The sequence below is a fragment of the Orbicella faveolata genome, unplaced genomic scaffold (genome assembly GCF_042242905.1).
Source record: "Orbicella faveolata isolate gen_17 unplaced genomic scaffold, um_ofav_v1 contig_12, whole genome shotgun sequence".
Taxonomy (NCBI): domain Eukaryota; kingdom Metazoa; phylum Cnidaria; class Anthozoa; order Scleractinia; family Merulinidae; genus Orbicella; species Orbicella faveolata.
The window spans coordinates 17,023,584-17,050,000 of NW_028301539.1; the positions used below are offsets into that span (position 1 = coordinate 17,023,584).

The 26,417-nt window shown below is 39.5% G+C and overlaps 1 protein-coding gene across 1 annotated transcript in view; it reads right to left on the reverse strand.

Moving 5' to 3' along the window:
• The window catches only part of LOC110062899 (unconventional myosin-IXb-like), a 55,611-nt gene that overhangs the window by 13,476 nt on the left and 15,718 nt on the right, over positions 1 to 26,417 (reverse strand). The window contains exons 8-32 of the mRNA XM_089282576.1: positions 26,149 to 26,223; positions 25,936 to 26,025; positions 25,292 to 25,402; positions 24,777 to 24,911; positions 23,582 to 23,703; positions 23,153 to 23,291; positions 21,617 to 21,707; positions 21,328 to 21,423; positions 20,801 to 20,853; positions 20,398 to 20,414; positions 19,265 to 19,351; positions 18,920 to 18,950; positions 18,583 to 18,717; positions 17,876 to 17,956; positions 17,504 to 17,614; positions 7,338 to 7,463; positions 6,623 to 6,772; positions 5,890 to 6,059; positions 5,321 to 5,389; positions 4,079 to 4,252; positions 3,449 to 3,509; positions 2,248 to 2,770; positions 1,436 to 1,575; positions 1,053 to 1,169; positions 175 to 332 (exon numbers count right to left, since the gene is read on the reverse strand). Of these exons, the coding sequence (XP_089138702.1) occupies positions 175 to 332; positions 1,053 to 1,169; positions 1,436 to 1,575; positions 2,248 to 2,770; positions 3,449 to 3,509; positions 4,079 to 4,252; positions 5,321 to 5,389; positions 5,890 to 6,059; positions 6,623 to 6,772; positions 7,338 to 7,463; positions 17,504 to 17,614; positions 17,876 to 17,956; positions 18,583 to 18,717; positions 18,920 to 18,950; positions 19,265 to 19,351; positions 20,398 to 20,414; positions 20,801 to 20,853; positions 21,328 to 21,423; positions 21,617 to 21,707; positions 23,153 to 23,291; positions 23,582 to 23,703; positions 24,777 to 24,911; positions 25,292 to 25,402; positions 25,936 to 26,025; positions 26,149 to 26,223 (3,062 nt within the window). The remainder of the gene's footprint in view (positions 1 to 174; positions 333 to 1,052; positions 1,170 to 1,435; positions 1,576 to 2,247; positions 2,771 to 3,448; positions 3,510 to 4,078; positions 4,253 to 5,320; positions 5,390 to 5,889; positions 6,060 to 6,622; positions 6,773 to 7,337; positions 7,464 to 17,503; positions 17,615 to 17,875; positions 17,957 to 18,582; positions 18,718 to 18,919; positions 18,951 to 19,264; positions 19,352 to 20,397; positions 20,415 to 20,800; positions 20,854 to 21,327; positions 21,424 to 21,616; positions 21,708 to 23,152; positions 23,292 to 23,581; positions 23,704 to 24,776; positions 24,912 to 25,291; positions 25,403 to 25,935; positions 26,026 to 26,148; positions 26,224 to 26,417) is intronic.

The following is a 26,417-nucleotide window of genomic DNA, read 5'->3' on the forward strand; positions in this document are numbered from 1 at the left end:
ATGCAATTTCTTTTTCAACTTCCTTTTGGTTCACTAGCATCTTTTGCGTGACATTTGTTTTTAAGTCTCGTTTACTAGCAATGAGTATCAGCCTCGTCTTAATGTCATTGCGCATGTAACCGTCGCAAAGTGTCGTCGAGGTTCACAAAATAACAGAGAAGAAGTAACAGTTACCTTGAGGTGATAAACTCGGAAAGAACACCTCCAAACGCGTTCACGCCCATGATGACAGGAAAGCTGGCGCTTATCCGCTCACTTTTGATTATTTTGTTCAGCGTGAATTCAAACTGTCCCATTAGATCTTCATACTTCAGCGTAAACGACTTGTCTTCCTAACGATATAAAGGAAAAAAAGACATAAAATAAATAACGTAGGTACGAACTTTGTAATAACTTCTTTAGTTTCCTGAGTATTTTAAACAAGGTTACGTTAAATGTGGTTACATGTTATCAATTTCTCATTCTTTGTTTTCTTTTTCTTTACTTGCCATCTAGAATTAAAACTGTACGAGCTCAAAAGAAAACCAACTGATTAATTTAGCTTTCCAGCTCGAACTAAAAATTCACTGTAGATTGAATCAGTTTGTGCCGTTCCAAGAAGAAAAAGAAATTATTTAATTACATGAATGAGCTCAATAAAGAGATATTATTATAAATATTGTTATTATTATTATTATTATTATTATTATTACTATTATTATTATTATTATTATTATTATTACTATTATTATTTACAGAGCAAGTGCATTCATCACTGAGTACAAACCAACTTGTAGGCTCGATTTCCGCCGATTTCCGATTTCCGATTTACTTTCATTTCCGATTTACTTTCCCCTTTTTCGAACAGCGGCTGGTAATCGAGCCCAACCAGCTTGGAGTTATTTGAAATAATGGTGTATTTAACCCGCAGTTTCCTGTTAAATTTGCATGTCACTACTCGGACGCTTTTACCAGAATCTCCATGAAGCAGACAGGTGAGATGAATGATGTACCGCCCAATTCTCACAACTAAAGAGAATTGCTACCTTGACAGACTCACTCAGTGGACGTACCTTCATGAGGACAGAGTAGGACGAGATGAGTTGCATGTGGAATTCTTGAAGAGCTTTTCTAAATACGCGGTCGACGATCGTGTCCCGTTTGTTTTCTTCTTTATTTAAGATGGACACCTGACATGTAACAAACAAAACATTGAATATCAACAGACCCTTCGTGTTACAGTAAGTAAGAACAACAACAATAAGGGTTACTGAAAGCGAAGGACAAGCAGTACTACTGTATTGGAGCCTTATGTGAAGACAAATGCGGAGAGAATTACGTTGAGTGGTGAACGGTAAGCACCTAGAATTGCGTTGAGTGGTGTACGGTAAGCACTAAGAATTGCGTTTTGAGTGGCGTACAGTACGCATTAAGGCTCAAATGGTCTGGTTCACACCTTATTCATCAAGAAGCCCTCCAATAACCCAAGTTCCTCAGTTCCCCGAATTAACTTCTTTCCGGTGTTTTTCCACTGCACGGGGCCTGGTGTGATTGCACAGCTGACTATCTTGGTTTGCTTCAAAGCCCTGGCCAGATCTGCGAGAAACAACCGAACAGAGAGAGCACCTAAATTACATATTCATCTCTCTTCATTTTGACACATCCTTGCTACGTGATTTATTTGGTCCGGCTACAACTTTTCCAGCGTCAAATTGACGTCGCGTCGAGAAGATCTCCGAGATTCGCCCCAAAACATTCTATCCCGACGACTTGGTTTGAACAAACTAAATGTGTAACTCCATAGACTTGATTTTTCTCCCCCCTCCTACAGACGTAAAGGTCTAAGTAATCAATTACTTCGGAACTGGAAATCAGGAAATTAACTCTGTGGCAATGCTAGGGGTCTTTCCTTTTTTTTCGGTATTTATATTTTGTAGCAATTTGAAGTGTTAAAAAGTAATTCATAAATTTCCTTCTGAACGTAAACCTAGTCCACACATGACAAAGAATCCAAAAATTATGTTGAACTTGGTCGCATTTGAGCCCACGGTCTCCTGATCATTGGATCACCGTTAGACTGAGATACGAGGCCAGACAGGAGGAAGTCCGGGGTAACAAGATCACTCTCAAACGAGGCAAAACTCAAGCGCGGGTTGTTGATACATGAGCTTCACCTCGAGGGTACAGCAAATCAGGATAAATTATAGCAACATTATAACAAGTTACGGTGGCATTACAATAAATTCAAGAACAATCAAATTCAAGAACCTTCATGAGAGCCAGTATTTCCATCCATCTCAGTAGGTTTCTTTACAACAGTTTTGCTGAGGTGAGAGTCGGATTTTCTTCTAAACGAGTTGTTGCGCGCAATTTTACGCAGGAAACCTTTCTTGACCTTGCCACCGTATTCGGCACGTCCCAGACTTACGGTGGAATTCGACTTCTCCCCAGGCCTCATAACAGCCAAATCGTCCGCTACGAGCAGAGTGGACGTGGGTCGGCGTTCATCCAAAACGTCCGACGCGCTAAACCGCTGCCCAGGTTTCGCTTTAGAGGAGAGGCGCCGGCGGATACTGCTGGTCAGCTTGCGCGAAAACCTCGCATTTGACTTCAGCTCATCGTTCTGTTTGTCAGATTCACTGCAGAGTGTCGGAGAGGGAATGGGACTTAGCTTAGAGAAGCTGGGCACGACAGGTTTGCTGAGCGGCGGTGAAACATCAAGCGGAGGAGGTCGATTCCGCCGCTTGGTTTCTGGGCTGTTAGGTTCCGAGGATGACCTCTGACGGGCAACCTAAGAGAAGTAAACAACCAGATAAGCAAGCCAGGAGGGCTCATAAGGCTGGACCGTAACTGCGGTTTCCGCACCATGAAGCAGCAGTATTGCCACCCCTGGATTCCCCCAACCTACCGCCCCTGGATTCCCCCAACCTACTGCCCCAGTCTTCAGGCAGTTTTCTTAACAATTCCGTCGTCGATACCCATTAAAACTCCTGAGTGGACAGGGTCACCCATTGTGCACGGACACCAGGCAAGACTGGATCCCAGACCGCTAGATCCAGAGTAAATCTAAAATGTAAATGTAAATCTTATTTATAATGGTCACGCACTTAGCTATACAAGCACTGAGCTTGGCCAGTTTACAGGCATGCCACTGAAACAAAGGAAACAAATATTTCAAATAAACGAAACATGGTCAAAAATCCCAACTGGCAGGAGGCAGACCAGTTGGCAATTTACAAAGTGGGACCGAGGATTTGAACTCGGGACTACCGAGAAACAAATCCCGCTAGTGGCAGGGTGGAGGCCTTGAACCCGGGACCTCCAGATTTCAACACCAGCGCCCTAAACCACTCGGCCATGCTGCCTCCTCAGATTCCCACGCACTGCTCTAAAGTTGCAACAGTGAAACAAAAAACCTCTGTGAGTACATTTACACCAGTTAGCTAAAGCTTTGCTTTATTCAGCATACCGGTGATTTTGGTTCAGCTTCCTTTGGAGTACTGTCAAACAGCTTGGACATCTCTTTCACCCTAGAAACAAAAACCACTATTTACCAAAGCTGGGAGTGATATAGGCTGTTAAAATGATATACCCCTGCATTTTTTTGCCTCAAGCAAAAAATTTGAAACTTTCAACACGATGAAACAGTAATTACGTCTAACAGAAAATATGACACACAACTGGTGAGTGCGGTTTAAACTGTTTCTGGGGCAGTTTCCAAGAAACTAACCCATTATCTTTAACTTCTAGTACCTCGAAACCTTCCTCGCCCTCGCCCTCCCCCCCCCCCCCCCCCCCCCGCCCCAACCTCAAAAAAAAAAAAAGAAAAATGGTACTTCGATTGATCTCACAGACTTCCGTTTGAGCCTACGCCAAAGGCCCTGGGAGTGGGGTTTCCGGTCGCCACTCGCCGTCGAAGCGATCCCGACGCGTGCTAAAAAATCCTCGGTTCTGGTATCATCTCCTATTTGGAAAATGCATTATGCGTCCGTCCCGCAATCCTGCTTTGAAAGTATGTGTGAAAAGCGCAAAGCACGTCTACGTAATACACCGAGGGTAATTACGATCTATCTGAGTGTGACATCTCACGTGTTCTTACTTGGAGGTACTCCGCTCTCTAGGCGATCCTGGAGTTTTTACTTCTTCTTCGTCGCTGTAGACCACTTGCTGTTCTTCGCTTTCCTGGTCTTCAGAGCCGACATCAAAATAAAGTCCTTTGTAACCATGAGGGTCGCTTAAAGATCGACTGATTGGCCGCATAATTTCCTGCCGACTTAAGAGCAAACAAGAGTGCGATTAATATAAAGTAAAAAAACGAACAAACGTCACCCCAGCAAAAATCTCAGCCTTTCACTCAATCATTCTGATGATCGAGATGAAGAATCGATCATAGATACAGCGAAACCTCTATCAAGCGGACACTCTCGGGACCTTCCCAAGTGTCCGCTTAATAGAGCGTATCCACTTAGTAAAGGTTTATAACAATTGCGCAATGTTTGTTAACAATTAACATTCAACGGTTCCTAGAGTACTGTATTAAAGTTCCAGGTTGTTAACGAAGCTATCCAGAGTTCAAGTTCATCAGCTTTCATTGGCAACTTTAATTTGTTTGCAATAATGCCCTTTCAATACAGCAACGATAATATGGGTACATTTAATCGACTATTTAATCGACTATTTCAAGGACGCAATCCAATGCCACAATGAATAGAGTTTTTTAACAATAAAAATTAGCCAAATACAATTTATTTTAGGTGTCCGCTTAATTGGGGGTCCGCTTAATAGAGGTTTCACTGTAGTATCTTCTCAATACTGCTGTTTTCAACTGCGAGCTGTCAGTGCGGGCGCCACAGTTGCGGCGCGCGACAGAAACACGCGGCCGTGAACTTAACAATAGCGTTGTTGGAAAGCAGGACAAGGAGAATATTGAAGAAGATTTCCAAAACAGATATATGCTAAATATGACTACACAAAGAACGGAGAACACTCAGTAAAAAGGAAAATGGCAACTTAATAGACAAGAAAACAGAACAGACCTCGAGAACTAGAAATAGCAAATTAAAGCCAGGACAGTACTGTAAACATGTTGCGTCACGAGATACCACGTCGAAAGCGACCTACGAGAACTGTGAATCAGGTTGTAATACCCAGTTTAGCATCAACATAAAGGTTCTTTACTTAAATCCTGTTTATCTCGACGTACGGATGTTCAGCAGCGTTACTACACCTTCAAATACAGTCTCCAATAAAAGACAATTTTTTTTCTCCACCCTCTATGACAACGAACTCTTCATTCATGTCTTATGCACTTCACACAAAAAATCGAAAAAGAAAGTCTTACGGTGAAACGGGCTTCTTGAGGGAATCCCTCTCTGACATCGTTTGGTGTTCTTCCACTCTTTTCAAATGTCTAAAGAAAAGACAACACCAAAATAAATAATAATGACATAAAAAGGTTTGTGCGTAGGTATCAGTCTAATCCAAAGCGTTCGACTTCGAAAGATTCGAAATTCAGAGCAAGAACCACACAATATTTATTGTTTAAATCCACTCGCAAAATAAAAACAGTTCAATTTAAAGTTAGTGAATAACATATGGGTATGGCACTGACGGAATTCTCGCATTCCTGCTGGTCATTTAGTTCTCCAACGAAGTATTTACAATTTGCGTTTTTCATGGTAATGGTAATCCTCTAGAAACAACAAAATAAGTTCTACAGGTTCTAACAACAACAGAAAATACAGGTTCAAAATCGGAAGACGTTTTCAAGAGGTAAACCTAGCAACAACCTTATGGTATAAAGCAACTTTACAACTGAGCTATATGTGTCAGTAAGGATGTTGAGGTTGGGGCAACGATTTATTGGTTACGATGTAGTTTATCAGTTATCTCTGAAACTATGCAACAAACCTTTTTCTCGCCAGGTAACCCCTTGCGTGACTCTGAATCAAAATTAACCTGTCACGCACGCTGTGATAGTAACGGCGCGCCACGTACATTCGCCACAGGGACTGGATCCGAAGGGCGGCCAGAGTCTGTTCCTCGAGTTCAGCACGAGCCATGTAACCCCGCCAGCAGGCCTAAAAAAACATGAAGCGTTGTCAATTAAACAGGAAGTAATGAAGTACAATTTTCATATCGGTTTATATTTGAACTTCTAACTATAAAATCTAACGCTAACTGGAGACGACAAAGATTTCCAAAAAAGTCTACGTTTATTTTCTCGACCAGAAAAGGAGGCAATTTGTCAGGCGTTCCAGTTATGTGAAGCATGCAAAGAGTTTACTTTTGGTGGGAAAGTTTTGCCACATTTAAGCCCCCGAAAACAGACGCTCAATATTCAATTACTATTAATACTATTCTTTTTTAAACCCCTTTTCAATTTGACTCACGACAGTATTACTTTACTTGATATCGTAGCCATAGCAAATCGTTGACTTGATATCGCAGGATATCAGGACAGTATACACAGCTTCTGATTGGCTTATTCCGAATCCTGGTACGATAAAACACTTTGTAAACAATGGGTGCGAACAATGCGTTTATGTGCGAATTACACACCAAATACATCCAGCGAAATTGACACATAATCAAATTAGACAAATGCAAGAGAAAAAAATCAAGATGAGAGTTACTTTGTTACCTGAATCGTTATGGCAGCATTTCTTTGTCTGATAAATTGCTTTCTCTGCAGGGCTCCTTTGATCCATCGTTGTAGAACACAGATTTTGTGGATCTGCTCAGAATGCAAGCGCGTTTGTAACAACGCGTGCTGACTGTCCCGGAGAAACACCTGACGAATAACAAAGAGATCAAGCTGTAGATTCTCCTTAGCGACCCCCTTTCAGCTCCTTTAATGACACTCTTAAGATGTTGTGGTTAATCCCAATTTCAAACTCATTCTTGTTTGTATCAAGTTGTACGACTCAAGAAGTCATTTCTTTCTGTCCAGAAATAAGCGTCAGCCGAAAATCTTCGACCATAACATGGTGTGTTTTTTTTCTTTCTGCTTTTTCCCTAGAGAGCTGGAAGATTTGTACAGAGTTGAAAGCAAATTTGCGCCTAATCCTGATGGACACGCAAAACTAATGGCTTCAAACGAAACATCATGCATCAACAGCACTGAGTTCGCAATAGTCATGGGTTGCTAAACAACATGACGTCATCTTAAGGTGAACGATGACGCGGCACTTGAGCAGTACAGGCTGATTACAGAAACAGATAGTGTAACTCAAAACCATTCGAGTGCATGCAGCAATCAATCAATTGATCACTCAGTTCACTTCGAACTTCGCCATTTTGCCAACGTTTCCTAACTTAATTTTCTAATTATTCTAATTCAATTAACAGTCTCTCACCTTTTCTTTGCCTATCTGGTACTCGCAAGGATCTAATCTCAAAGATTCTAGAATGCCCGGCATCTCCTCGCGAAGATCTTTTATCGCTTTACGCGGGAACAGCAAGCTGTAGCGCTTCACAAATTCCTACAAAACAAGAGAAATTTACAAATCATTGACGAGTTATCTCTTAGAACCGAGCAATATGAGCTCTTTGAATTAATTTCAACAGAGTTTTCATCTTTAGCGTAAATCTTTTATCGCTTTTCGCGGGAACAACAGGCGGTAGCGCTTCATAAATTCATACAAAATAGGCGAATTTTGCAATTCAGTGAAGAGGTATCTCTTAGAACCGAGCACCTCGAGCCAAGCAATATGAGCTCTTGGAATTTATTTTAACAGGGTCTCCATATTGTTCTCGCATAAACCAATATGTCCCTAGATGGCATAGGTAATATGAACTCGTAACCCTAGTTAAAGGAGTGAAATCCCCCCAGAATCGTCACATTAACGACATCAAGAAACCACGCAAAGAATCGTTTATTTAAAAGTAAAGGAACAGCAAAGCGCGATAAAAAACAATTTCGCGTGACGTACGTCTGACAGGATTTCTTTTCTACTGAATAAGTAGAGTGGCGAAGAAATGTAAGTTATGCAAAGTGTCCACTATAATAGTCCAACACTAAAAATAACCTGGTTCAGATCTTAAGCTATATCACCAAGTGTTTACAATAAAGAGCCTTGTTAGACATCACTCATTAACTGCGACGTAGTTTATGGCTCATATATAATAAGTAAATGATAATGACAAGCAAGACCAAAGTAACAAAGGCAAGTGACAAATGAGGGACGGCTTTTTCATCAAAACGTCTGCAAACAGTATAACCCAATTTTTTTTGGTCTTCATTGTTTATTTTATCAATCTTATGTTTCACTGCTAAAGGGTAAAGTTCGTTCGGATTGAGCACCGAGATATTAGCATAGCCAAGATTCACTTTAAATTGTCAAACTACCATTTTACAGACTTGAAGCTTATTAACCCCAAGGTCTTTAAGTTTCTTATGTTTGTTGATATTTATATCCTGCATGTTAATTTGTAGAAGATGACGAAAAGTGAAAATTGACGCATTAAATCATGCCAACACGTGCATATCGTATGCCCTCGGAACTCTAAATTTTAGGGTTTATTATTACTATTTTTCTTTTTTTAACCTGCTTGGTTTAAGAACATACTGTGATTCCAGTGGACTGCAAAGAGATTGAAATTCTGTCTGGGGCAAAAGTCAAACAGATTTACTCTTGAAAATGATTAAGTCTCGTGCAATTTTTTGGACCCGTTTAACAGGAAAGTTTTTGACAATTAACCTGTATAATCAGTCATCCTGTTTGGCTGACGAGAAGTCTCATAGCAATTGTTTACATTAGACAGTAAAACATGCCAAGCTTGTTACCTCAGACAGTCCTTGATTAAAAGCACTTCACAACCTGGATCACGAAAAAATTTAGTTTCTTTTTCACAGATGTCTAAATCGAGGAAACGAAGAACAGATTACAACGCGCATAATGTCTTGAAAATCAAAAAGAACTGAGTTCTTTTTTTATTTTCCAAGTATTGAAATCACTCCCAATAACCTGCTACAATCCTGTTATTACTGAATCAAGATTGAAATACACTGAATTATCAGGTAATGAATCGCACAAATTAGAATCTAAGATTCCCTTTAAACTGCGTGAAAAGAAATAATTACGAGTCTTGCCAAATAGCTGAATAACATCCTGTAAAACCGCGAAAAATTACGAATCCGCAAACTAAGACATGCCCGGAAAAAAAGAAAATCACTCCTTATAAGGCCATGTTCTCCTTACAGACTTTTGTCTGTAGTTTTAGTGAGGAACGTTCCCCGCCGTTCTGTACATGAAACGCCCCTAGGCATCCCCCAGAGGTCAGACATCATTATAACATCTTGCATAAAGTTTCCCCCTTTTTTTTTTTTTTTTTTTTGCGCGTGTTGAGACTATCGTTTTAGGTTGCAAGTTATGAACAGAACACTAAAGAACAAGAAGCTTATGACAAGATTGCTTCGCGCAAAATATCAGTTCTCTTCACCGATTACCACTCATTGCCTTAACTGTTAGTTGGGAGAATTTGGCAGTACATCACGACACTGTTGATGTTTTGCTCTGAACAACGTTGTTAAAGAGCATCTGAAAATCAGCTGCGCGAATCGACAATCACTCATCTCGCGTCATTCCCTACTCGTTTCGTTACATAATTTACATAATTTTAACTTTTTAAGGATTTCAGCAACAAAAGCTACTACCCGTAATCTAGCATTTTAGTCGAAGATTACTTTATAGATTACGGTTTAATTATTGATGGCAATATTTCTTTTTCTGTTCGGCTATGTTGACTCTAGCCGCCGCAGGTTTTCACCAAAACAAAGAACACAGAAGCGCGCAAAACCGCATACTAGACGACAATAAAAAAGTTTCTAATTTAAAATCAGAGATTTCCGGTAGTACCAAAAATGATTGATCCTTTATAAGACGTCTTTAGTACATGAGTGGATTAAGATAAAGGAAAAAATCCTTCAGATATTGAACTTTTCACTGAGTGCTTTTACGTAACGCCATCACGCAAGGCAAGGACTATAAATATAGAGCTTATATTCCATTACCTACAAAACATAATTTTTGACTCCATCATATCAGGGTTAAATTTTAAGTATTATTTTGATCATTATCTTCTCGATGAACGATTCGATTTTTATGACTATCTCTATTTTCGTCTTCAATTCAAACAAAGCCCGGAAGAGAGAGAATTCTTCAACTGTAAAAGTCCAACTTCCATTTTGCATTTCAGTTCGCTGGTCTACCCTGAAAAAACTGATGTGTATAAAACAACCTTCTGAATAACACCTGTTGAAAGCTATATTTATTCACGACACACATGAATGCCGCGAACAGTACATGAAATCCACAAACTAAAGGATACCGACACGAGAACTACAGCAACTAACCTTCAATAACACAAAAGGTGTCAAAGCCAGGATCACGAGAATCTTTAATCCGCCGACGCCGAGTATCCACGCGGAGGAACAAATACACTTCAACACCATTGCGAAGCAGCTCATTCGTACAAAGAGAAAAGCGATCTGCGTACTTGTAAAAATTCTCTTCGAGATTTAATTCACTGAATATCATGAAGTCGACTTCTGTTCGCTCAAACCACGGAAAACGCACCATCTAACTCCATCATGCCTAACAACACGCACAATTGCGCGCTACCAGCTGACTAAAGTCAGGCAGGTTTGCGACGAATCAAGGAGATGTAATCAAAGACGCGCACTTTCCGGCTTGTGTTTGCCAAAATATCAAATGACGTAATTGATCACCTGTTGATCGCACGCACAAGAGGTTTGGGCACGCGACTTCCGGTTTCAGTCTTCCCGTCGAATTATACTTTAATTTTCTTTTGCTCGCTAAAAAGCGCCTTGAGAGAGGCTTAAGCTACAGCTGTACAGCTGTCTTGACATTAAATTGAAATTGAGCTCTCGAATCAAAAGGAAGACTAGTTCACATTTGGCGATTCGGTCGAATCGAACGACCCCTCAAAGTACATGACATGAAGTACAATGCTCGGCGTGCTTCCAGATCAACGTACCACATTGATTAAAAGGAAAAACCAACATCCGCTAGTGTGGAATCATCTCGACGAAAAAACGTTTAAAATCAAAGTCAAATTAAACACCTTACAGCCTTCTTTAATCAAAAAATAGCTTTTCTATGGCATTTTGATTGTGCCTGCTTGTTCGTTTTGGTTTAATCGTTGGTTGGTTTTTTTCTTTTAATCACTTTATTTTTCTACTGTTTTAAACTCTGTTTACCCATCTCTTTATTGCCAACCAACCTTACACGTGCAAACATTAATTTGTATTTATTCATATTGATTGGCTCAACGATTGCTCGAGTAATTTTACCTTCTTGTTGTTATTAATCTCTGGCTATGTACTCAATTGCAAAAACGGTCATAAAAAAGAAACTCTAGAAATGAATAAACCACTTATAGAAAGAAAGTGATTTGCTGAAATCGTCAAAATTGAACAATCTCGAAACAAACTGCAAAAGTGATCATTTCATTTCAGTCTCCTAGCTTGTGGCGATCAACTTTCTTTTTGTTCTCTATCCAAGAATGTGTGATTATTTAATTGTGGAAAATAGCAATAAAGTCAAAATATTTCAATACGTATTTTCAGTAGAGGCAGATCTAATTTACTGGCCCGAATGAACAAATCAGCTTTGGGTTATTAAAATAATGATAGCTCGCCTAGAATAGCTGCGAGCTACTGAGGCTTGTAATTAAATTATGTATTAATAAAGTTAGTGTTACTGTAATAAAGATTGAGTTAATCGTCCTTGAAAAGTTAGGTGTCCATTTTAGGAAGATATCCTTATCAAAGGGGAGTTTGGACTGGACGCGTCTCATCTGAAACAAATGCCGTTTCTGAAGAAAGATCTAGAGACGAATCGCGCCGGATATAGCATTTTATCTCACAACTCAGATAAGACCTTGAACCTTGAAAACAGAAGAGTCAAACTTTACCTCTCTAAGTTCTTGATCTAACCAAGAAATCCTCAAAAAACTGAAACCACAAATTACATTCCCGAAAAGTCGCAAATCAACTAATTGTTAAGTAAAATAAAATGTTGCTTGATTGTTTCATTTTAAAAATGTTAAACCTTGTAACCGTGTTATAGGTAGATATCCCTTGAAGAACTGATTTTCGAGTTATAAACGTTGCAGCTCTTCTTAAACAACGATTAAAGCGAGTATTTTTCCGCTTGAACGCCGAGGGGGAGGGTTCTACCAGAAAATCTTGGTGGAGAACAAAATCTGCGATTTTCCCTACCCATTTATGACCCGACCAAAAATTCGATACCCTATTTAAGACCTGACCCTTAAATCAATACCCTGTGTCAGACCTGCCTTATAATTAGATCCCTAGTTCAGACCGATACACTGTGGTCTTTTGCTGATGGTCTTATCGATAATGATGAAAAAGCAGAAAGAACGACTAAAGTGCAAAAACTATACCCTATTTGAGACCAAAATGGCCAAAATCGATACCCTATTTCTGAAAAAAACGGCTACAAAAAACATACCCTTTGGGAGTGACCCCCACCCACAAACTCGGGTTTGGTTCGCAGTCTAGACTCGAGTGGGTAGGCATATGAAGTTATATCACCCTCTGTAGATCGAGACGAATAAATTGTCTGGGAATTATAATCCATAATAACAACAACTTATCGTGTACCTTGAGCGGTTTACGCAGAACTAATTCGTTCCTGCTTTGCAAGTTCAATGGCGCGAGACGGAGTTAAGCCGTGAACACCTCACGAAAAAACGAAAGAAATGAAGATTCCAAACTGAACGCTGCAGGTGATGAAAGTTATCAACTCCTTCTTCATTTCCTGAGTTCATTTCAGCGACCGGGTAAAGTTATCATGCGAGATTTCCGAATCGAAAATGTTGCATCCACATATCTGCTTTAATCCTAATTTGTCCCGGCAATACCGCAAATACACAACGTAAATAAACGTCAATGTACCAAGCCGTAAATGGTATTCCTAAGGCCAAAAATAATGAATTGTGCAGTCTCAAGACACAGGTGAAACTAATTAACCACATCGCACCGGCACCAGAAATTACTCGCTGAATTTGGCATGAGAAACTTAAGAAAGCTTGACAAAAACAAAGATGAGGACAAAGAGCCTACGGTGCCAAACGCTTTCACACCACTGAAAAATCTTCCTATGGGGTATACACACTAGACACTTTCTAAGCCCTTACGATAATACTCGTGCATTTTACTAGTTCGGTCAATAATAACAAAAACACTCGTTTATGCAACGCCAAAATCTGCTAAGTTCTGTAGCGCTATCCAATGAAAACATTCTCATAAAATTAATAGAGATATAACACATAAATAAGGTCAAATACTGGGTCTGTTAAAGAGGGAATCCCACACAAGGTTGCGCAAATAAGCAGATGATCCCAAACATGACAACAAAAATACTTCAACGCCAGACGACACAGGTCAGTCTTATAAACAGTTGATTGTGCATCATGGAGAACTCTCTCACAGTCAAACGTTGAGTGGACTATTACGTAACGAGCGGGTTCCAACGGAAAGTGTGAAGTTATCAACCCCGGTTTCATTTCACGGCAGGAGTAAGGCTAATATCTATAACGCTAATTAACAGGTGACATAAAGATCGAGCTCATGAAAACTAGTCACTTGGATATACGACTTATCAATAAGAGTTCTCCAAACTGAAAGTATATTTTTTTGCTATCCATGCAAAGCGTGTTGTTTTCCATCTGCGGAGAACGCAAAAGTTTATAACGCCAAACTAATTCCTCTAGAAGAGAATGCTAATTTAATAAGCGATACATTTGGTTGAACTTGCGATGTTTCCGTACTGTAGACGAGAGAGCCCTTTCTAAAATTGTCCGCAGTGTTCGGTAGCGCGGTTTTGTTTTACATGTATTCAAAGAGACCTTTGATTCAGACCTTCTGGCAACCCAGAGAACGACATCATTGCTTCTAGATGTTTATTTCTTACCATTTCGAACTCTTTAAAGGTGTGTTTTGGTTCTAACTGCGGAATTTTCCCGTCTCGTAGCTTGCAGAAAACCACCGACACAAGACGCCATGTTTGTTTGGATTCTGCGATCAAAAAATTACTTTCTAGTAACCCCTAGAATATGCAAATGCAATCACCTACCCTGCGAGGGAGTTCATATGCCCCCTCACCTACCCCTACACGAGGTTAACAGATTTCTGTTACGGTCTTTTAGTGAGTACTACAATCATATTGTGTCCAACTGACAAAAATGTTGACTTTTATGAAGGTCACATTTTCGATCAGGAACTCGCTAGCATTTCGCTTACTTGAAGCAACCTTAGAAGTACTCCGTCTTTCGAACTTCGCACTAAAAACGAGGGTCTGATCACTGAATGTGACACTGTACATATTTCATGGGCTACGCTTGGCTGTCTTTCAAGGACAAAGAGATAAAAGGTACGAAAAACGGAAAACCGCACAAGGGAATTGAATTCTCTTATCTAGGAAAAACGATCCTTTCTAGTCCACCAAAAGGATATCTAAAGAAGGTAGGTCATCTACGAATCATATTAAACAGAACTAAGTAATTATAGCAGCAGTTACAAGCAACAAAAAATACCCTTAGTTTTGTCATATCGATTTATAGCGGTGGAATCAGTCGCGAGCGTTGCGGCTTTTTCTTTCATTGAGTGTTTTAACGAGTTCCTTTTACTATGTATTAAACGCACGTACTCACACGTAAACATACGCAAGTCTGGCCTAAAAACGTGCTCGACTCTTAAACTCAGTTAAACGTGCCCAGGCCAGTAAAACTATAAAAAGAACGTTTACTCTTCCGTTTGCGACAGCCAAAACACGTTAACGAGGCATATTTCCAAGAGCAATTTAAGGACTTAGGACTCAGAATAACTCCTCTAATAAACGAATTTTAACTAGGTCACATCTCGTTTCTCATCGGTGAAAATTACTTTTTTCAATGACTGTCAATTTCCCCGCACGCCCATTACATCACTGGATTCAACCGTAAACGAGAATCGTCAAACTTTGTTGTGGAACTCGATGAATAGAAATAACTATATTCTGCCGAGTCAAAAGTACTTATTTTGGTAATAATTCAACTGATTCTCATGAATTTCTGCATGGCATACATGTATGTTAGCAACAAAAATTCTGTTTCAGTATTTGCCTTAAAATTACTGTATTGTACGAAATCAAGTCAGTTCACTCGCACTTTTACCTAGCGGAAGTCTACGCTTGCTCCTTCTGAGTTTTTGTTATAGGAAAAAACTCATGATCAATAACTGGACAGTTGCTATAAAAACTGACGAACGATACTGGTAATGTAACTCATCAAGTGCAACCAAAAGTCAATGCCCTATCAAGCAAAACAAGTGGCTACACACGTTCAAAAAGTCGTTTCAAAATCCCTCAGAAATCCCTTATTATTTCCACGATTTTCTTCAGTTCAACACTGAGCTTATGGTTTCTTAAGGGCGGCTTCCATATGATCTCTAGGAAGCTCAGCGATCGCCTCTTCAGCTGACATAGCGATCGTTGTGGCGACGGCCGCTGCAGTGCATGATCATTACCATCAGAGGAAACCACCCTTCGAAGATATAGCGAATGTTACGATGATAAACCGCGTCACTGTTTGATCCAGGTCCTCTCGCGCATTTTTTTATGCTGTAGCGATCGTGGCCATTATGTAGGACATTGATTAGCGACGATCTCAGCATTTTTACTTATCATAAAGAAACCGTTCAGAATTGGAATATGGAATTTCGACATGCTTATTGCTCTCATCAAGGTCTCATAAGGTGACAAAAGTCTCATGTGGTTATCACGCGCTTTACTGACAACGGAGGCGTGATTAAAATACTTTTTTTAGAATAATTTTCCCTAGCTCTTCCCTGAAATGACGCAGCCTGTGATACAACTTGTAGCGCAAAGCAGGGTAAATTCACAAACCTCGGGCAATTGTCGCGACTTGTCGCGACAAGGAAACAGAAATCGAAGAGGTTGTAAATATCGATTGAAACATTGAGGAAAAATTTCCGACAAACTCTACAGCCTCAGTCAGACGAGCTGTCACGAGCTGTCAGCTGTCACGCGCACGACACTCCACAAGGATTTCCCTTTCCTTAGCAGTTAAATTTTCAATGTCCTGGCGACAAACAAATCGACAATAGTTTAATAAAGCTGTGGTCGATTGGCTTCATTAAACAACAGAATTGTAAGAAAAAAATGTTAATATTGTAATGTAATATCGTAATATTGTATTGTTTGGTGGTTGTAATAATAATAATAATAATATTTTAAAATAAAAATAAAAATAATAGAGTTTCCCGTGGTCTATACTCTTTGATTGAAAACTGGATCATTGGGTAATGCAATTCAAGAGTTTCCATTGGCTTGTCATCACATATCCAACGCGCGCTCGCGGAATAATAGGGAGTTTAAGAAACCACGACGGCGACGCCGAGGACAACGTCGGTTAAAAAATGAACTTATATTTTACCTACGAATCTTGCGATACCCTAAAGTCATTTAGTTTGTTTGTCACTGTCAAAACTACCTCGAAACTGAATATGGAACACAGTGTTAAATTGGGAATATAAATTTAAAAAATTAGCCGTCGTCGTTCACGTTCTCCAGGCAACGCAGAATTTGGTCATTTCATGTTGTTGTTCTGCACAGGACGGCAAAGAAATGTACCAAGAATTATAACGCACGTGCAAAGCCATTGTTCTGCTCATTAAATCTTGTTTCGCGACGTTCCCGTTGCCGTTGCCGTCGTTGTTTTCTTAAACTTCCTAATAGGCGATTTGCATGACGGCGTCATTTGACTACAGCTACCAGAATCCTTCACTTTTTCTGTTTCTTATGCTAATTAGGGCAATTGTTATCTAAACCCCACTGGGAATTAAATAATAAAGAAAAAACGAAAGAAATTCTGGTAGTTGTAGTCAAATGACGACAACGCGCACATCTGCTACTGTTAATTATTCTTGGGCATCATATATCGCACACTAAAGCATTAATTTTACCAGAGTTGGTTAAATTTGAATGAAGGACTACCGTTTTTTTCCCTTTGATGGTCTACTTTTGCCAAAATCGTCTGTTCAAGTAGATTTCTAAACGACTTTGTAGTCAATAACCACGACTAATTGTGTGGTACGATTTAAATTAAAAAGAGACGACAAAACACGAGTTTATTATATTGCTAGCTTCGCAGACGTGCAAGACGAACCAAACCTCTGCTGCGATTTGCTCCCCGAGCAGGTAAGATGGGATTATCTTGTCAGTTCGGTATCAACGTTAGCCAAAAGTACTGGACTCTTACATGTTTCATGTTTCATGTTTCATACCGGTATGTCGATTCAGCGCGTCCAGGCCGAGTTCTGTTCAACCTACTCCTCCTTGAGCAGATGATTTTTCACGTAATCTTACGCCCTCCGCCCACTGATCACACAAAGAACGGCTGCGTAGGAGGCACAGGGTTCCTACAGACAACGTTTCATCAAAACAGCTGTTAAAACATCAAGCAAACTACTGACCTCAAACGTGAATCGCCACTGATAGCCAAGCGTCCTGATTCGTACAGTCTCTAGCATTCCTGTATACCTCAACTGTCGAATAACCAAGTCACAATCGAATGTCATAGGTGCCTAAAAACAAGGGTGACATGGTTAACCAAATTTCAAAATCAATACGAATCAATAAAAGAATAAGAATGGGTATAGAGTGTTTTTACATGACGTCATGGCAGCCATATTGGTGTGCCAAACCATTCCTGTGGGATTTGAATATTTTCAAGTAAATTCTTTTTTTTTTGTTCCAATAAATTTGCATGGCTGGGGGCCACGTGAGTGAAAACACTCTACAGAATTTCAATCAGTGAGCAGTATTATTATTGAGCATTTCCTTACCTTTTCCGCGTTAGATCTGATGCAGCGAACAAAGAATGGCTGGGCCTCTTCCAGGATTTCCACGAGGCGGATAAGAGAGGACTGAAAGAAGAATACGAAAATAACACCACACTAAATACCATCACATTACGGTTGACTCACAAATAAAAACGACCTCTTTTCAACGGCCACAGCTGTACGCCGAACCTCTCTCACCTACTGAAACCTCTTCATACCCCCCCCCCCCCCCCACTTCTTGTTTGTTTGTTTCGGCTAAAACGAACATTAAGTATACACCACGGGTACGTAATATTACTGCTGCAAACTGTCATAATTTTACTTGATTAAATGTAAGATACTTCACAAACTTTGACGTTTTGCAACTCAGCTCACAAAAGTCGGTTTAATCTCAAAACTTTGAAAATTCCTGTTAGAGCTCTGTATGTAGTAAACATCTCTTTCTATATCTGAACACGTCAAAATTCCCTCTGTTCTCTCCTTCTTCATTAAGGAAAAACATCGTTGAGATCACAGTGACCCCAAATGTTTCTTCCAGCCTTCAACTGTATAAACTCAGCGGTGTTAAATTACTTCAAATTTCTCCGATTTTTATTTAAAAAGTCAATTTTTCCTGACTCAAAATAACATACCCTGACTTTTCCCTTTCAAGAACTATTTTTTCTGTTCTCCTGACCTGTGACAACTCTTACTACTGAATAAAAACCAACCTGGAACTGAGCGCTGACTGTAGGCGGGTTTTTGGGTGTGCCTTTGCCTCGCTGCATTGTTCTAAACAGGTAATCAAACGTCCGAACAGTCATGTCTCGTTTGGTTTCCAGACCTTGACGAATCTTGGATAGAGGCTACAAAAATCAAATACACCACAAATAAATTACAAAATAAACTCGAAGCCTAGAAGATTTAGAAAGCAAATCTCCAACAAGATCGATTGGGGCAGAACTAAAGAAGGGATTTAGTAAAATTACATCATTGAAGGAGATCGTTGAGCTAGGTAGATTTTATTAAAACAAGCAGAATGTACGGCGACATTAACTGCGTTCTAACCTTGGTTGTCTGTTTGTTACTTTGCATTCTCCTGAAAACAAAACAATCAACAACGAATGAGATGACACGGTAAATGAGAACTTATGCAGTCTTGGTTCGAGTGTTCCGTCGTGTTCTATAAATCCTCGCTGAAGGAGCCGAACAGTTTTCGGTTCCTAATCTTCCAATCAGAAATAGCCTAAACAGACTGAAACTGTTCACGTGACCTCGTCGCCATGACGATACGTCACTTTACTTAGCAACTACAGCTGCAAATAGCACGTGATCAAGCCCTAGGCGTTGCACCCATCTGCCTACGTCACTTACTAATACCATCCTCAGAATAAAAGGAATGGAATGTTAAACCTGATAACTCTGGAAGCTTTTCTGAAGAGATTTGCTGTTTCGCTGTTTGAAATACCAGGCGCTTCTTCGGAATCAAACATGTTCAACCTAAGACAAAAAAGTATACAATAAAAATGTTGCTTCAGGCAACTGCGCTTTGAATTTAAGCATGGCTTGAAAGAGAACCAAGAAAAGACAGCATTCTGCGCGTGTCAGATGTAAAACAGATTTAAATCAGTTCATTTTAAAGCAACATTCTTTCTGGTATATCATAGGAAAAACGAATTTTTTTTCAGTTATATATTCTCTATCCGCCAGGCAGAGCATTTAACTGAAGTATGCGCCTTATGAGAGTACAGAGGACGCGAAAGGCGTCATTTCGCCCGCAAGTGTCTTCAAAATAAGATTTCTTTTCGATTTTTCTGAAGAAAATAAGTGTTGCTACATTGCAAAACTGACAACAAGCTATAACGGAGCATTGCCCTATTTGAAAGCACTTAGACAAATAGCAACAAAAGCAATTAAAGACTAGAGTGTAGAAAAACGTCGCTCACCTGGCATGTGCTTTCTTCAACACTTCTTTCGCGCCCTACCCACTAACTTGCTTTCTTTATACCGGAGAGCGTTGAACCTTTTTATAGGGGCCTGTTCATTGCTTCGAATACATTACTCACGAAGGGTTCACGAAAATAAATGTATAAAATTCTTTACAGTGAGGACACTCGAACCATTAACACTTAAAACACTTTTCTGCATTTTCTTTTTCTTTTTTTAGGGACTATAAAATGAGGGCTCTTCATATTAACAAGAGTATTTAGCGTTTTTACACGGCAAAACGCTAATGTTATACAATACATAAATAGGCTACATTCTATAGTCACACATGGTTCGATCCAATGCCTTCTTCCCTGTAACAGTCCCATTAGAAACTAGAATTTAGTTCTGGCTGACAAACTAAGACAACCCTTTTTCTATCGAAATTTACAACAAAAAAATTTAAATCGATTAGATTTTCTTTTTTCGTGTGTCCTGTCTATCTATTTTCTCTCAACAATAGACGCTGATTAGACACTCAGACACCTGGAATCTCAAGAGTTTCCAAATTCCTGCCGTGGTTTCATTTTTAAAAAATCATGAAGTGGTGTGACACATACCTTGAGCTCTTGATCAACTGGAATACAAAAAAAAAGAATATTGAATGTTGTTAGCAATTTTCACCAAATAAGGCAAGTTTACTTTTTCCTTAATTAATGTTCAGGAAATTGCACAAACTCGTGACGCAGGCTGCTTGGCTTCTATTTAACTCTATAATGCGCTCCCGCAACTTATGTCGCACTCATTACTCAGTTACGATGAACTCGAACTGGCCAATTGTGGCACCTGTAATTTAAACATTTCGAATATACAAAAATAACTGCATTAGATTTATAATGGTTGAAAAACTTTGCCGGGAGGCTTCGCTTGTGCACAATATAACAAGCATCAGCAAAATTTGAAGTGCTAACTTCTTCCTTGCGTGTAAAATATAATTTGTATAAACAGAAATAAAGTTCTTACACTTCCTCTCTTTTTTCCACCTTGACTTGCTAAACGATCATTTGCTTTACCACCTTAAAAAAAAACAGACCGTAGTTCAAGTAAATCATTACAAAAAGTAGTGGGAGGGAAGCGATAAGTGGTAAAGGTTGGCCTCTTCTTTCGTTTTGTGAACTCAGAAGAGACAGTTATATTAACAGTGCTTCTTAATACCCGGGAGTACAGGAAGGAACCGGCGAACTACTGGGGGAAACTTGGCAAAAGTGCTACAAGGTTAACTGCGATTGACCATTCCATCTACAGCATACTGTACACCGAAATTCACTCTCCGAACCCTCACCAACAATACGCAAAGTTTTTCAATCGGCAGAGCTGCTACTTTTGTTCTGGGAAACTAGCTTTGAAAACAAATCTGACACGCTGTATGCAACTTACAAATAGAACCCAGAATCTGAATGTATCAAATTGTTGTCCCTCCAGTTAAATAATGTTTTAATTTTTTTTTTTTTTTTTTTGGCAGTAGCATTAGCAAATAATTTTTCTCTTACTTAAACGATGCTCTCTACCAGCCATCTTAAAAGCATGCACAGCTTTGAAGAATGACCGGACAATTGACCATCTGTACACAGCCACCGGATCAGCTCCTACGAAAGAAAAACAAAATAATGAGAAGACATTCGCGTGACAGGCTCCAATGCTGCGGTTATATTGAGAGGAGTCGTTGCGTGACAAATACGGGATGTGTCTAGACAAAGTTTAAAAGTTTCCTTTTTAAGACTGTTACCGCAAGTACATATGCACCTGTAGACGCACGGATGGAAAAGCCTTATCACTCACCAAGCAAGTCTCTCACAAATCTGGAATCACTGTTCTTGAGAACACTCAAAATGTCTGGTCTCATAAGGTCTCTGTTTTTGTCTAAAAATCCCTGCAAGAAAGATGCTAGACATTTCATTATATTCCCAATATTTCGCACAACCTCCAATATACATGTTATTGTACATCAAATTAAATTCCTTATCAAACACAAATAAACGGACAGGCCAGTTCCTGTTACTTCAAATATCGAGGTACTCGATATCTCTAAAATTATCACTGAAAATATAAAGGAGGGCAGTTTATTTAGACACTTCGAGAGAGTACTAATATAGAACTACTAAGCGGCTACATTAATCATTTAATTCCCAAGAGCTATCAACATATAATTTTTCCTTACAAAGTCTTTTGAATTTTCACTACGCTATTACGAAGAAAGGTTTTGAGAATATGAAAATCACCACGAAGAAGATAATGATATTATCTTGATCTACTGCCAAATTCTCAGCACTAACCTTAATGCATCAGCCAATTCCAGCAGTGCCCATTTCCCCCCCCCCCCTCCCCCCCCCCCACCCCCGGGCAACCGCGGGGCATTTGTTCGCGTTGTCAGTCCCGGGAGTGGGGCATCCGCAATTTTATCGCGGCCCGGTGGCTGGGCATTTGCGTACCCCGAGGCGATCCCCGGGCATTTGACACACGTGTTTTCGAAAGTGCCATGGATACGTTCATCGGGAAAGACGAGGCGTTATTCGAACAATGGCTCGTCCGTCAGGGACTAGAGAAACTTGCAGATGTTTTTAAAGGTATGTTTTCTCAATTTTAGATATTTCTTCATTACTTGAAAGCATATAAATATAAGTGACAAGGTGAACTATATTTTGTTTATCACAAAACAATCACTGACATGAACACGACTATTCCGTATATCGCATTCAAAACTAGCTTAGCATTTTTTAAATTCATGAAAGTGGAGTTAAAATACTTAAGGTTTGCGAATTCAAATGATGCGATCTTCAAGACAGATCTTGCAAGCTTAAAATGCAATTCATCATCATTTAATGATAATTGTTTTATTGTAAACATTGTTAACGGGATTGTCGTTATCCTAGTCGAATTATTCAAAACAAATGGTTGTTACACAACAAAGTATTTAATGTCACACTATCCTCCAGCAAACTGTTAAAAACAAAATATAAAGAAATATATAAATAATCAGAATCAACTAACACGTCCTGTTGTCGTTACCGTTGCATTAGAATACCGAACAGTTGAACGTTTTATTAACTGATTAACAAAAAAAACTGCAGAGGTGTTGGAAGGCGACGATCCCGGGGGCGGGGTATTTGCCCTCTTTCTGCTTCCCAACCCCTGGGCATTTAGACAGCTTATGTGTCCCCACCCCGGTGAATTTGCCCATTTTTTTAAAAAAATGCTTATGCCCGGGGTTTAGTCTGGGGGGCGGGGGGGATGGGAACTGCTGGAATTGACTGACCCATAAAAGAAACATGGGTTATCAAGTTTGGAGAATTGATACTTCAAGAACAGCAGACTAACCTCGATGTTATACTTGACACTTCCTGCGTAATGCTTGATGACAAACGCTTGTTGTATGAGAGACTGCTCATAATACTTGTGACCTGAATGGTTCTTGTCCAGTTTGGCCAACAGAGAATTTTCTGTGGCTCCAGGAAAACTGAGCAAAGAAGGTAAATATTCTGGTTAACTATAGACTATTTATGTTCCCTTTATTGGAATTAATTGTATTGCAACAATGTATTTCCTGGGAGTAGGGTGGGGGATTCTATAAGACCAAAAAATTTAAAGAAACCTATGAAGCTCAATTGCAATTTCCAGAGAAGTGGGGGTCTTAGAAAAAAAAAAAACCCTTCCCAGGGGAGGTATAGATAATTTCTGGAACTACACACTAAAACAAATGTTCATGGGCAGATATTCCAGATGTCTGTCCAGATTCAGTAGACTAACCTACTCTCTTCATCAATCAGGTTTAGCAGGCCTGTTGGTCGGCCTGAGATCAAGTCCAGGCAGGCTGCATTGTCCACAAAGTCTACACTCCTCCACTCGATACCTTCGGAAATGTACTCATCCTGGAAAGCACAAATTTAAGTATGTCCATAAAGCATATATGTTGTATATGTTGTCTACAGTTTTTGTTTTACCAGCTTTTTTAAGTACAAAGTCCAATTCACCAAATTGCTCCTCACAGAATCAGCAGAGTATCATAAGAGATAGCTAAGGGAATAACATGTAACCAAATGGTAACCAAAGAAAATTTGCCTTGTTTAGAGACATCCAACTACAGTGGAATCCCAATTTCTCGAACCCTCACTTTTTTCTACCTCCCGATAACTCGAACCAAAAGTCATTTCCCTCCCTCAGTAGAACACCGTAATTTTACCCCCGATTTCTCGAACTACCCGATTTTTCAAAACAATTTCGTTTCCCTTGGAGGTTCGAAACATCGGGATTCCACCGTGGTTATTGTGACCAGTAAGAGAAGTTTGAATGTTGATGGGCAATTAGTCCTCAGTATATCTTAACCATTGTTTCAAATATTTTGTCATAGATAACTTGTTTTCTCCAGCATATCTGCACAGAATTCTACATTCAATATGTCAGTAGAAAGCTAGGTGCATGCAGATTCTTAAGAAAATTATGATTTGGTAGCTCAACTGGCCAAGGTAGATTCTCTGCATAGTCTCCACTTGTCAACGCCATCTTAAATTTTGCACGAGATTGCAATCGTTGTCAGACGCTTTCAAACTGTAGATTGAAAGCTCGCACATACTCAACTCATGTTAATGTCCCTTAAGCTAGTTTTATTCTTTACTCTTTACTGTGTTTTTTCTACCTTAGTCAATTTAACAAATCGAAAGTGGTTTAGCGTTGTCTGTACTTTTATCGACAATGAAATGCGTCATCACAGTGGTTAAATTTTTTTTTTTTTTTTTTCAGGGCGTGACCAAGAGCGTAACACATTGACGCAAGCAGCGTTGCCTGGACTCTTATCGACAACGGCAAATTAGCCAATCAGATTGCTAGATGAATAGCAATTGTGTTAAAATTTTCTTCTGAGGTTTTCCTGAGTTTGAAGGTAACTTTGTATGTCACATACCTTGACATAGCCCCTTTATTGCTTAAGTCATTACAACAAACTCACCTGCTCCAGTTTAAAGACATGTTTGTTAAAGTAGAATTGAAGCTTCTCATTGGCAAAGTTGATGCAGAATTGTTCAAAGCTGTTATGCTGGTAATCTTCAAATCCAAAAATGTCCAGAACTCCTATAGAGCATCCCTGAAATCACCAAGCAGTGGTGCTTCTTAATTCCTTCACAAAAATGTAACTTTTCGACTTTGATTTGAGCATGAAATTGAACAAACCACTTTAATCCTTACATTCCTGTTTTTCCCACATTTTTCTCTGTTTACAATAAGTTTGTTCCTTTGCAGGTTTGAACATTAAATCTTGTTGAAAGACAAACTGCATTTCCAAAGTATAATGAAAAATACAATAATCATCTTCGCAGTGAAAAAAAAACGATACATTTGCGTGTATTTTAATTGAACTCTTGTCTTGTGACCACTGATGTTGCTAAATTAACGTTTCAAGATTTCTGCCATGCAACGAATATAAAAGTTCTATCAGTGACCTATTCCTTCAAATAATTGCCGTACCTCTACAACGGTGGATTTTTTCATAGCCAGTGCATGGTTCACTTGTAATACAATCCAGTCAAACAAGGTGCCGTACAAGGCTTTGGCCATTGCATCTCTGGTGGCTATGGCCTAAACCAAAGGAAAAAAAAAAGTCTGTTAAGAAGAAGTTGGAACTGCTTTATATCCTTGGAGAACAACAGAACTGCAAACTTGGTCCCATATATTTGTACAAATACATTCCCTGCGTCGCTCTGCACTTAAGCTTATCAAAATGCCTTAGTTTAAGTTTATACGGGTGAGGGTAGACATAGTTCAGATCTGTTATATACTTGAAATATCATGCACACAGAAAGTTCACGTAAAAAGGTCACACAGACATAAATTGCAAGTTACTAAGTGCTAGCCAGCTCTTTTTTGTGTCAAGAGGAAGTTACATCAAAGAATTCAAACTCAGGACTTGAAAAAAGTGTTGTTCAGTTGTCTGGATCAAGGAGATTTTCCTTTCTCATTCTCACTTGCCTGATGGAAAAAAGATCAGGTATACTAAGTCATCTGCCATCTATATCATTAAAAGAGCAATTTAAGACCTGCCCAGGGCAAGTTTGCATTATTTGAGAGCTAGTTGTACTTGTCCCAAGGGAAGCTGGAATAATAAAACTCACCTCCTCATACTTGTAGGGTACAATAAACTGTTCATTTCTGGTTTTAGTTTTCTTGGTTGTCAAGACCCCGACAAGATTATGGCGAGTCACCTGTATGTAATGGGTTACACAAAACTTGTCAATACCAGAATTGTCAAGTGAGTTAAATCCTTGGTTACCTAATTTTTGATCTAACCCTACATATCGTTTTTCTTCTTTAATAAAGCCACTCACCATGAGAAGATCGCACACAATGTTGATAGTGAAATCCTCACTGTCCTTGATGGTTGCTTCTTCGTGACCTGGTCTCTACAGAGAAAAACAATGTGTTGTTCCAGAAAATATCCATACCTCCCCCATGGAAGGGATTTTTTCTAAGACCCCCCATCCCTCTGGAAATTCCAACAAAGCTTCACACATTTCTTTAAATTTTTTGGTCTTACAGAACCCCCCACCCCCCAGGGAAATTCCAATCCCTTCTGTGGGGGGGGGGGGGGGTATGG